The sequence below is a fragment of the Otolemur garnettii genome, unplaced genomic scaffold (genome assembly GCF_000181295.1).
Source record: "Otolemur garnettii isolate 467f Iridium unplaced genomic scaffold, OtoGar3 scaffold00093, whole genome shotgun sequence".
NCBI classification, from domain to species: domain Eukaryota; kingdom Metazoa; phylum Chordata; class Mammalia; order Primates; family Galagidae; genus Otolemur; species Otolemur garnettii.
This window is the reverse complement of record NW_003852488.1, coordinates 1,510,140-1,522,284: the sequence shown is the minus strand read 5'-3', so window position 1 is coordinate 1,522,284 and position 12,145 is coordinate 1,510,140. Positions and strand designations below refer to the sequence as shown.

The 12,145-nt window shown below is 35.0% G+C and overlaps 1 protein-coding gene across 1 annotated transcript in view; it reads right to left on the bottom strand.

Annotated features, from left to right (window-relative positions):
- Positions 1 to 12,145, bottom strand: part of SPATA5 (spermatogenesis associated 5) — a 331,512-nt gene that overhangs the window by 190,177 nt on the left and 129,190 nt on the right. The window contains exon 13 of the mRNA XM_023516580.1: positions 11,657 to 11,783. Coding sequence (XP_023372348.1) covers positions 11,657 to 11,783 — 127 coding nt within the window. The remainder of the gene's footprint in view (positions 1 to 11,656; positions 11,784 to 12,145) is intronic.

Sequence of the window (12,145 nt, the reverse complement as noted above, 5' to 3'; positions counted from 1 at the left end):
TGGGCTCAAGCTAGTTTCCTGCCTCAGCCTCCCAAGTAGCTGGGACCACAGGCTCCTGCCACAACGCCTGGCTATTTTTTGGTTGCAGCCACTATTGTTGTTTGGCGGGCCCGGGCTGGGGATTCGAACCTGCCACCTTAGGTGTATGTGGCTGGCGCCTTAGCCACTTGAGCTACAGGTGCCGAGCCGTCTGTTTTGTATTTCAATCTCATTTTCCTCTAGGCTCATTTCTCTAAAAACCCATCTAAAAATACTAAGGTTTGAGAAGAGCTGTGCCCAAAACATGATAAGCAAATAGCTCAAAGAAAGAGTATTATACAATTCTTCATATAATACAGTAACTCTTATACCACAAATCACAAATTCATGAAACTGTAGCTATAAACCTGTGATATGTAATCAGGAAATTAAGTATGCATTTCAGCATTATTTTAAAGCTACCGGAAAATAAAATGGGTTTTAAACACCTACAAAGGTCAAACCAAATTAAAACTGAACTCTTTAATAGTATATATAATAAAGCTTTAGAGTTAAGAAGTTTAACAATGAATTAAAAACTTTGTTCACTCTTATGAACCTATTTCCATCAAAGAAAATAGAAATCATTTTTTTACAGATAGTATTCTTAAGGTAAATTATGAGAATTTTACTTTCAACTGTTCTTCCTCTATACATATTCTTTTTTTTTTTTTTTTGAGACAGAGCCTCAAGCTGTCCCCCTGGGTGGAGTGCGGTGGAATCACAGCTCACAGCAACCTCCAACTCCTGGGCTCAAGCGAGTCTCCTGCCTCAGCCTCCCAAGTAGCTGGGACCACAGGTGCCTGCCACAACGTCCGGCTATATTTTTGGTTGCAGCCATCATTGTTGTTTGGCAGGTCCGGGCTGGACTCGAACCCGCCACCTCAGGTGTATGTGGCTGGCGCCTTAGCCACCTGAGCCACAGGCACTGAGCCTCTATAAATATTCTTAATCATCCTATTTTCTCTTCAGAGGTTCCTTTTGGTAACTCTTTAGACCATCTTCTGATTATCTTTGCCATTTAAATGTTTCATGAAGCTTACCTAAATTGGAGAGCCTGAGTTTAATAGTTTAGAGTATTTTTTTTAAAGAATGCTCTATAAATTTTTGATATTTAATACACACAGTGCCTATACTATCAATACATAAAGAGATACATTGAGAATGAAAGAAATAGGATCCCACATTTGACACGTTAGAAAGATTGATCAAATATAATAAAGTGAATTTAATAGGGATTAATTCCTCTATTCCTAAGGCATGAAGTCTTTACAATTATGCCCACAGAAATTATTGGGAAATCACTTGGACTTAAGGAAAAGAATATCTGGGAATCTTACGAAAAGATAAACTCAGAGGAATTTAATTTTGAGAAAGCCCTCTATAGTTGGTATGTACTGTGGCTCAACTTCTCAGACTTAAATCAAATGAATTGCACAACTCCAAGGTATAGAAGCTGTTGCTTAGCAGACTGTGAAGACAGACCTGAATTTTTTACCTTTTTGTTTTGTTCTTGATGACTTTTAAGTTCAACAGCATTCCCAGCATGTTGCTGGCAAATAAACTAACACAATCCTGGAATGCATTAGCAAAAGTGTAGTATTCAGATTAAATGCAGTAAGAATCTTACTAAGCTCTGTGTTCATGAGACCACAAATTATCATCATATATTCACTGTGGAAGTCACAATTTTAGAAAGGGAAAAATAAACAATAGTTCAGAAAAAAGGATCAGAATGCTAAACATGGGGCTCAGTGCCTGTGGCTCAAGTGGCTAAGGCACCAGTCACATACACCTAAGGTGGCGGGTTCGAATCCAGCCTGGGCCCGCCAAACAACAATGACAGCTGCAACCAAAAAACTAGCCAGGCATTGTGGCAGGTGCCTGTGGTCCCAGCTACTTGGGAGGCTGAGGCAGGAGACTTGCTTGAGCCCAGGAGTTGGAGGTTGCTGTGAGCTGTGATGCCAGGGCACTCCACCCAGGTGGACAGCTTGAGGCTCCGTCTCAAAAAAAAAAAAAAAAGGAACACTAAACATGGAAAAAGAATGCCATGTGAAATAATCTAAGATATCAAGACTGAAAAAGACTGGTGAGAGAAAGTGAAAAGAAAAGACAGGCTCAGCGCCTGTAGCACCATGGTTAGGGTGCCAGCCATATATGTTAAGGCTGGCAGATTCAAACCCAGCCTGCACCAGCTAAACAACAATGACAACTGCAACAGAAAATAGATAGACATTGTGGTGGGCACCTGTAGTCCCAGTTACTTGAGAGGCTGAGGCAAGAGAATTGCTTAAGCCCAAGAGTTTGAGGTTGCTGTGAGCTGTGACACCACAGCAACTCTACCAAGGGTGACATAGTGAGACTCTGTCTCCAAAAAAACAAACCTAACATGCTTCTATTCACAAGTTGACCACGTCAAATTTTATAGTATTTACCAAAGAAATGTATCTAAATACAGAATCTTTCAAAATCTAACTGTCTTAAGCCTGAAAATTCTAATGATGATAGGTACTGAAAAGAGCATTCAACTCACAATTGTAAAAAGCTAAAATCAAATGGAGCCTTAAGATTCAAATGCCATGAGTAAATATTTACATTGCTCAAATAATAAAATTTGTAGATTTATTGGCTTTGGGAAGTCATTCAGCTGGAAATATTATATAGTGCAAACAAATATATTTTAAAAATTAAAATATCAAGAGAACTTTAAGAAGAAATAGAACATACTTGAAAGACAATAAAACATACTTTGTACTATTATTAATGTATTTCAATCAAGTTCAGCATTATATTGTTGACTCACATACAATTTATGATGTAATATATCTTCAGAAAATTAGGCAATAAAGATATTTTAAAATCTTTGTGAATCAGTCAACTCAAAATGAATTAAAAAGTTGAATGTGGCTAGTCCAAAGACAATGAGTTATCTCAATTGATAGCTCATAGTCAATTACAGATCAAACTCTTGTACTTTTCCCCCCTCTTCTCAGTACTGCATTTGGTCAGTGTTAAAATATATATATAAAATCATTAATGAGACCTGAAATTGTAAAATTGCTAGAAGAAATACAAGGGAAAAGTCCTGTAACACTAGTCTGAGCAATGCTATTTTTGGATATAATCCCAAAAGCACAGACAATAAAAGCAAAAATAGACAAACGGGATTACATCAAGCTATAAAGCTTCTGCACAGCAAAGAAAAACATATAACATAATGAAGAGACAATATATGAAATGCCAGAAACTATTTACAAACCAAACATCTGATAAATGGTTAATATCCAAAATACATAAAGAACTTAAATAACTTAATAGCAACAAAACAATGCAATTAAAAAATAGGCAAAGGACTTGAATAGAAAACCAGTCAACAGGTATATTTTTAAACTAATCATTAGAAAAATGCAAACTAAAATCACAATGAAGTATTAGCTAACAGCAGTTAGAATAATTATTATATAAAAAACCCATAAGATTATGTGTTAGTGAGGATATGGAAGGAAACCCTATACACCATTGGTAGGAATTACAGATATTATAGAAAACATTGTGGCAAATCCTAAAAAAAAAAAATTAGAAATAATAAGTATTATATTATCCAGCAATCTTACACGTAGGAAATGATATCAGTATGATCCAGGAGATATCTGTACTCCATGTTCATTACAGCGTTATTCACAAATAGCCAAGATACAGAATCAAAGTGTCCATCAGCAGGTGGATAAAAAAGAAACTGGATAAAATAAATAAAAATGTAGAAAATGGATTTAAAAGGAAATCCTATCATATGTAACAACATGGATGAACTTGGAAGACATTATGCTAAGTGAAATAGGCCAGACATAGACAAATATTGTATAATCTCATTTTTATGTGGAATCTTTAAAAGTCAAACTCATAAATGCACAAAATAGAATGATGGTTGCCGGGAAATAGAGATCAAAGGGGATTTGGGGAAGATATTTGTCAAAGCATACAAAAGTTTCAATTAGATAGGAAGAATAAGTTAGAGATCTATTGTGCAGTATGATAATCATAGTTAACAATATATTATATACTTGAAAATTGCTATGAGAGTTGATTTTAAGTGTCTTCTCCACAAAAATTGGTACCTAAGAATATGGGGAAAGGGAGGGGAGAGAAGGGGGGAGGATGGGTGGAGGGAGGATAACTGGTGGGACCACATCTATGGTGCATCTTACAAGGGTACATGTGAAACTTGCTATATGTAGAATATAAATGTCTTAATACAATAACTAAGAAAATGCCATGAAGGCTATATTAACTAGTTTGATGAAAATATTTCAAATTATATATAAAACCAGAACATTGTACTTCCCCCCCAAAATAAATAAAAATAATAAAAAAGAGAAAAAAAATGGTACCTACATAAGGCAATATATATGTTAATTTGCTTGACTTAGTCATTCCACATCCATAGTTGACCACTTCCCTGCACTGACCATCTCCTTAAGTTGACCTAATTTTCATAGACCAGACATGTACTCAACGGAAGTTCCTTATGTTGACAAGTTTGTTAATAGCCCCTTGGGTGATCAACTTAAAGAGGTTCTACTATCTAGCTAAACATCATGCTGTACCCCATAAAAATACATAATTTTTATTTGTCAATTAAAGTAGATAAATAAACATTTTTTAAAAAAGAAAAGAAAAACTCTGTGGCTTATGTATGAATACACATTAAAGACTACTAAACTCCTAAAAGCTTACAAGGAGAAATCAATGATCAGCAAACTTGTTCTGTGACGATCAAGATAGTAAATAATTTAGGCTTCACATGCTATAAATCTCCACTGTGACTACTCAGCTTTACTACAATAGTGCAAAAGCAATCATAGATAACACATAAACAAATTAGCATGCTGTGTTCCAATAAAGCTTTACTCGTGGAGGCTGAAAGTTGAACTCTGAAATAATTTTCATGTCAAAATCTGTTACTTTTAAAATTTTTTCCAACCATTTAAATATCTAAAAACTATTCTCAGATCATAGGATGTATAAAAAACAGGTAGTGGTCCATATGTGGCTCATAAGCCATAGTTTGCTGACCCGTGGGATAGATACTTTTTATCTTAAAAACATCTAAATGAAGTAAGAACCAGATATGCATAGTACCTCTGACCAACCTCTCATCTCTCCTAAGTCACCATCCCCAAAGCTGAAACCTGTAAGGTGGGCCACAGTTTATGACATTTCAAGTATTTGTATTGAATCTTAAGGAAAAATAATGTCATACTTCCCATGTCTTAAAGAGACCTCAAAATATTCTTAATTTTGTAAATATTCTTGAGTTTAATACCAAGATACAGTGAAAGAGCTTTAAAAACAAACACAATCCAGCAACAATAACAAAAATATCTTGTGAAAAGATGGCAAGGCTGAAGTTGGAAAACGACCGTGGAGTAAGCCTTCCAGCTTTGAGAACACTACAGTTCACCAAAGACACTTCACATCATTTGGTTAACAATATTAAATATTAGCTGGCATCCTTTCTTTAAATGCTTTCAGGAAAGTAAAGATTATGATTCATTTAACTTTTAATGTCTTCTGGGCCACATAGCTTTTTTAAATTTCTGACTTAGCTGAGAACAATAATATTAGAATAGGAATGAAATCATCTACAAATGTATTTGGAACCTTTCTTTTGGAGGTATTTTTAGAACACGAGTCATTTGGAAATTGGACATTTCCAAACATTGCTAAATGTTCCCCAAATCACAAAACCAACGTTTAAGCTGGGCACTGTGACACATGCCATAGACCCCCATCTCAGCTTCTCTGGAAGCTGAGGCAGAAGGATCTCTTGACCCTAAGACTTTGGGGCTGTACTGTGCTATGTTCATGCCTATGAACAGCCACTGGACTACCACCTAGAAAAAAATAGTAAGATACCCATCTCAAAACAACCAACCAACCAAACCAAAAAATTCCCACAACTCCCTGCCAACAAACAAACCTTTTAATTTGCCACATGTAAGAAATAAATATGTTAGGTCTTACATAATCCATCAAGCATGTTTCCTCTTTCAGAAAAACTGGAAGGAAAATCAACACCAGTTTATCACTTCTATGAGTCAAGTACACATTAGAAACTCATTCTCAACTCTAAATTACACAAGATCTCTATATAACTTTCAAAATTTTCCTCGGTTGGGCAATCTTTTCCATAGATGGCTTAGAGTAACATTTTCAAAATTCTACAAATTTACTAATATAAGAAAACTAGGTTCATAAGCCTAATGAATTTATAATTTATTAACTATTATTGAAAGCCTATTACATGGTAGGCTTTAGTACTAAACTCAAGAACATTCACAAAATTAAGACTGTTTTGCGGCCTGTTTAAGACAAGGGAAATAAGACATCATTTTTCCCTTACAATTCAACACAAATACATGTAATATCATAAACCAGGCACTTCTAAAGAGACCACACAGGACAGGCTAATAAACAACAATATAAACTCCAAGCGTTTGGGCATCAATAATAAATTAGTTGCTCTCTGTTCTAAAGTCTCTTGATGCTAAGGAAATCTAAAGGCCACCATCAATCTAAAGACGATGCGCACACTTGTCATCACACAATCTCATTAATCTTCATCTGCCCTATCACGGCCTGTCATTCTTATGCAAAGAATGGACACTTGAGGTTGCAATTTCAACCTCTATTCACTCATACATAAGCAGGAGGGAGATAAGAGACACTTTGGGATGCCACAGACCACAAGCAATCATTTCACTCAGCCTAGTGTGCAACATCAGGGAGATAGCAGGGAGTAGAAGAGCCTGAGATTCTTGAGCTATGAGGCTTACTTCCTTTGATGAGTCACCAGAAGAAACTTCAGCATTAGTCCCTCAAGACTACATGAATCTGAAATATTGTGCAAAAAAGACAATAGATCTGCAAAACATACAGGTAACATAAAGATGCCACTTTCACCCTCTGATAGCCCCTATTCTAACATACTAACATAAAGGTCATAAGCACATGGAGATTGTGGTTTAATAGTTTAAAAGACTGTAAACTACACTAATTTAAAGAACACATGCCTTAATTAAATGTAGCCGAAATTAGATTAAATGTGTATATTTCTGCCACCAAAATAGACTTTTTTTTCCTAGTTTCAGCCTAACTAAATCTCTACCTTTTAGCATCAACACATGAAATTTAATTCTTTGTCACTTCTTTTCTTCTCACTACCGTTTCCTCTGGACAACAAAGGTGGTGAAACTATATTCATTTCACATCAGCGTGTCGTTGTTTTAATGGTCTTCAAACTGTTTTGTTTCTACGAGCATAGTCATGGCACTTTTTTTTGGAGACAGAGTCTTACTTTGTCACCCCTGGTAGACTGCCATGACGTCATAGCTCACAGCAACCTCAGACTCTCAGGCTCAAGTGATCCTCTTGCCTTAGCCTTCTGAGTAGCTGGGACTACAGGCGCCTGCCACAACACCCACCTTTTTTTTTTTTTTTTTTTTTTGAGACAGGGTCTCACTCTAGCTCAGGCTAATCTTGAACTTGTGAGCCAGGCAATCTGCCCACCTCAACCTACCAGAGTGCTGGGATTATAGGCACGAGCCACTGTGCCCAGTCATGATTAGCCATGTCCTAATCATACAAGTATAGAAACTTTTCGTATAGTACTATTAAATAATATATTAATGATGCTCTGTAGTAGCTCTTTAGAACTACTAAATACCTGCTTTATTTAACAACTTTAACATTTGCTTTAACAAACTTTTGAGAATTTGAGAAGGAAACAGACTTTTGATATAGTAACAAAAGGATAGTTTAAAAAATTCATGTTTCACATGAATGGAGAAGTTTACCAGAAATAGAAATGGATGAACTATGAAATCATTTTTTATAATTAACACTAAATATTTAAAGCAGGGTTTTTTGCATGACTACTGAGATATATATATATGTACATGTATACATATATGTATATGTGTATATACATATACATATATATATATTTAAAATATGCTCTCTCTCTCTGCTTCTGTGTAATAAATTCAAAACTATACTTGAAAGCACAACATTTAATTTTATAACTTTGAAACCATTTTTACACTGCTTAAAAATACTTTCAAAAAATATTTTACCAAGTTTGTTTTGCTTCAAACAATGATTTTATTTCATCTGCTGCAAATTATAAATTTTGGAAAATTTGAATATTAAGTTAAAGACTGTTAGCCACCCCCTAACATAATAAAAATAATTCTTTGCATCTAATAAGCAAACATTTTCAGTATCTTAAATGTGCTCCTCCAGTATTAAGTGATTAAAAAAATTGAATTTCTACTTTTCAAAAAATAAAGTATGTGTGCATTTATATAAGACATATGTATGACATATACACATGAATATATCCATAGATACATACACACATATGCTACGTATATGCTGATATAAATCTGCACTTTTCTCTGAAGCCTCTGTAAGCAAAGTTTAATTAGTCAAGAGGCATTAGGTTGTAGTAATATTGACATTTAAAACATTATTTTGAGAAAATTAACTGTTTTTACAACTGGAACATTCAAAGTTATATTTTTTAAAGGATCAAAAATATGACTAGAATTTTGGTAAGTTATTCTCTACATTTTTATTTCTCAAACTCCATATTGAAGACTGTCACTTATGAACTGCTGTTAAGGGAACATACCACCTGCCTTCTAAAGGCTGGTATTATTAGAAGACAGGCAACACATAACAACAAAACATGAAATGTAAAAGAAAAAAACCACTTCCATCCCTGAAATCTACAACCTTTGGAAATTTCTCTATTGCATCAGGTATCGGTGAGAATAGATTATACCTTACTGTGAAATGCAACAATTGGGGTTCAATTTAGGTCTGATGAGGGAAAAGCAAAACAGATAAGCCCCCTGTATTGAATATCAGACTTACAATGTATTACATACTAAGAAATATGAAAAACTGCATTCTTTAAAAAGGAAATTTAAGTTGACCTATCCTTTTCTATTTTAAAGAAGATTATAATTTGAAGAAAAATTTATCCCAGAGAAAAACTATGCCATCTAAAAAAGAAACAGATTCTGCAGAGCAAGGACATTTTAAAAGAACTGATTTATAGCCAGTCATATGACAGGTAAGGATATGTTAGAAAGAAAGAAACTTCTTAGTGCCCAGAAGAGAACTCAGGTAGAGGTGGGGGAAAGATACTGAAGAACACTCTTGTTGGCAGAATTCTAAGGCAGTACCGAAATGCAGCTCCCCTGATGGACACACACCTTATCCCACTTACTCAATCACATGCCAACCTTAGGTGCTACTGTGAAAAGCTTTTACAAATGAGTCCTAAATCAGCTGACTTTAAAGATGGAGGGATTTTTCCTCAATGAGCCTAACTTGATCATGTAAGCCTTTAAAAGGAATTGCAGTTTTCCTAGCAAAGAAAATTTGAGACATGACATGGATGAAATGTAATGGAGATTCTCCATTGCTATCTTTGAAGGCTGAGGGTGCTACGTGGCAAGGATGCAGGTAATTTCTAGAAGCTGAAAGTGGCCCCTAGCTGAAGTCGAGTAAAGAAATCCAGTCTTGAGTCCTCAGCCTACAATCACAAGGAAGTGAATTCCGATACAACCATATGAGTTTGGAAGAACCTGAGTTCCTAATGACAATGCAATCCAGCTAACACGGTGTTTTCAGCCTTCAGTTAGACCCTAAGCAAACAAACCAGTCACGCTGTGTCTGTATTCTAACTTACAGAAATGTGAGCTACTAAGTGAAGCTGCTAAATTTGTGGTAATTTGTTATACAGCAAGAAAAAACAAATACAAGTGCTAAGTAGGTCAACTCATATAGCTTGATTTATAAAAATGGAGAGACATTTGTTGTAAGCCTTAAATCCTAATCCAAGAAATGTATCTAACATCAAGGATAATCAACATTGGGAAACCAAAGAAGGCCACTATTAGATTAAGCTTTGGTAAAAAGGAAATCTAATAAATTTTATAGCTCATTAGCCATGGGGTAACCAGGAAACAAAAGTCATAAGAATACAATGAATTATTAGCAGGAGAAAGATGAATTTCTTCAAGGAATTCAGAATCTTTATTTGTGAAGAAAGAGGTGGAATTAGGTGAACTTTAAGGGCTCTTTCAGCACTTCTATAATCTTTGTTAAAATATAGTTCTTTCCTTTGTCCAAACTTCAGAAATGCCTCAACACTGACTGCCATCATATAATACTCAGAACACACCCATCCTCTAATAAAATACTATTATCAGTAAAGAAATGATTTGTTAAGGTCCAAAGCTTTCCTACTGAATATAACCAGAATCTTTATCACACAGAAAAAGGCCTAACTGAACTAAAGTATGGCTTCTTCTCACAAAAGCTCCATTCATAACTTTAAAAATATCATGTTTTAAGATCACATTTTTAAAAATGAAAATATTTGTATAAATGTATAGGAAGTAGCTCACAAGGTTATACATAAGGCAACAATGCTAACAACAAAAAAGTTAGAATTATTGCCTTGGTTCATGCTCTGAGAACAACTTTTTACTCTCAATTTAAATCCTTACAAAAATTATATATAAGTGAGGTACTTAAATTAGCAAACTTCTTTATTAACTATGACCTGGGAAAAAAGTAGCAGCAATTGTTTGAAAAACTGATTTTATACCTATACTACTTAATTTAATGTCACAGCCTAAGTAACTTAGTAGGAAAATAGAATCTTTTTTTTTTATTCAATTACTTTGAAAGCAGTGGTTAGGACAAGACTTCTAGAAAGTTATGTTGATGATAACTTGAGTATAACTAGTATTAAATAGCTAGAAATTTACTTTAATATAAATGAAATATGGAAAACTTCAAGAGAATAAATTAGTTGAAACAAAAAAGGAATTTCAAAACTTCATTTCTTTAGAGAAATATACTAATAGTATGATGCAATATAGGGGAGGGAATATTAAAGACTTATGAAATAGTTTCATTAATACTGAATTATAAGCAACAAAAACATAAATAAAGGCTTTTCTTTGTTCTCTTCATTTCCTTTACTTTAAAATCCTTTGCAAAACTGGTCTCTGGGTGGTCTTGGACTAACCCAGTTCTCCCCCTTTGTGGCTCTCAATAATCACTATAGAACCCGCTGGGAAGGCAATATCCTGAGATAGGAAGGCACTGATTGAAACAGACCAGACTCTGTTCCAGTCCTCCACCAACACAGGATGACCTGTGACATGTTAGCCCAGTGAGTTGCATTGCCCCAAACAGCTGCTTTCCAAAGTCCCTTAGCTATAGTGAAGGTGGCACAGGCAATCAAGACTCCATCCACCCAGGGCAGCTTTCCTAAACCTTGGGGGACTGACTTGCAATGAATCAGAGGCTTCTATTGTCTCTTGCTGCCTATCTATAAGTAATAAACCTGCTTCATGTAACTCATGTGCAAGGGTGTTCTGTCTCAATGGACTCAGACAAATTTATTCAGTGCATGGTGAAACTGTTCCCACATCCTTCCATATCCTCCAAATGAAAAACTGATTAGAAAATAATTTGACAAACAAAAGGAAGCTGAGAAAAATCAAATCCAGTTCTTAATTATACAATGCCCATAATTGTTCTCTCCTACCTTGTCTATCCTGTCTGGGCGGTTGGTGGCTGCCAAAATTGTCACATCCTTCAGCTGTTCAATCCCATCCATTTCCGTTAAGAGCTGAGCCAAAACACGGTCCGCTACATTCCCAGCACCTGAAGAACTGATTTTTTAAAACACAATTTTAAAAATCTAATTACTATCTCCAAGTATTATGTTATTTTTTAAAGGTTCTATATTCTATAACAAGGAAAATTATTTCTATTTGAAAATATAAAGTACATGTTTAAAAATTTATTACTTATTGAATTATCATATCTAAACACTAACTACAGTAGAACCTCCATAGTTTACTACCTGCCCGCACCGACTACCTCCTTAAGTTGACCTAATTTTCATAGACTGGACATGCACCACATGTGTATGTCAGTACAACAGGCCTAGTTCCTTATGTTGATCACCTCCATATGTTGACCAGATTTTTACAGTCTGTTGGGTGGTCAACTTACAGAGGTCTTACTGTAT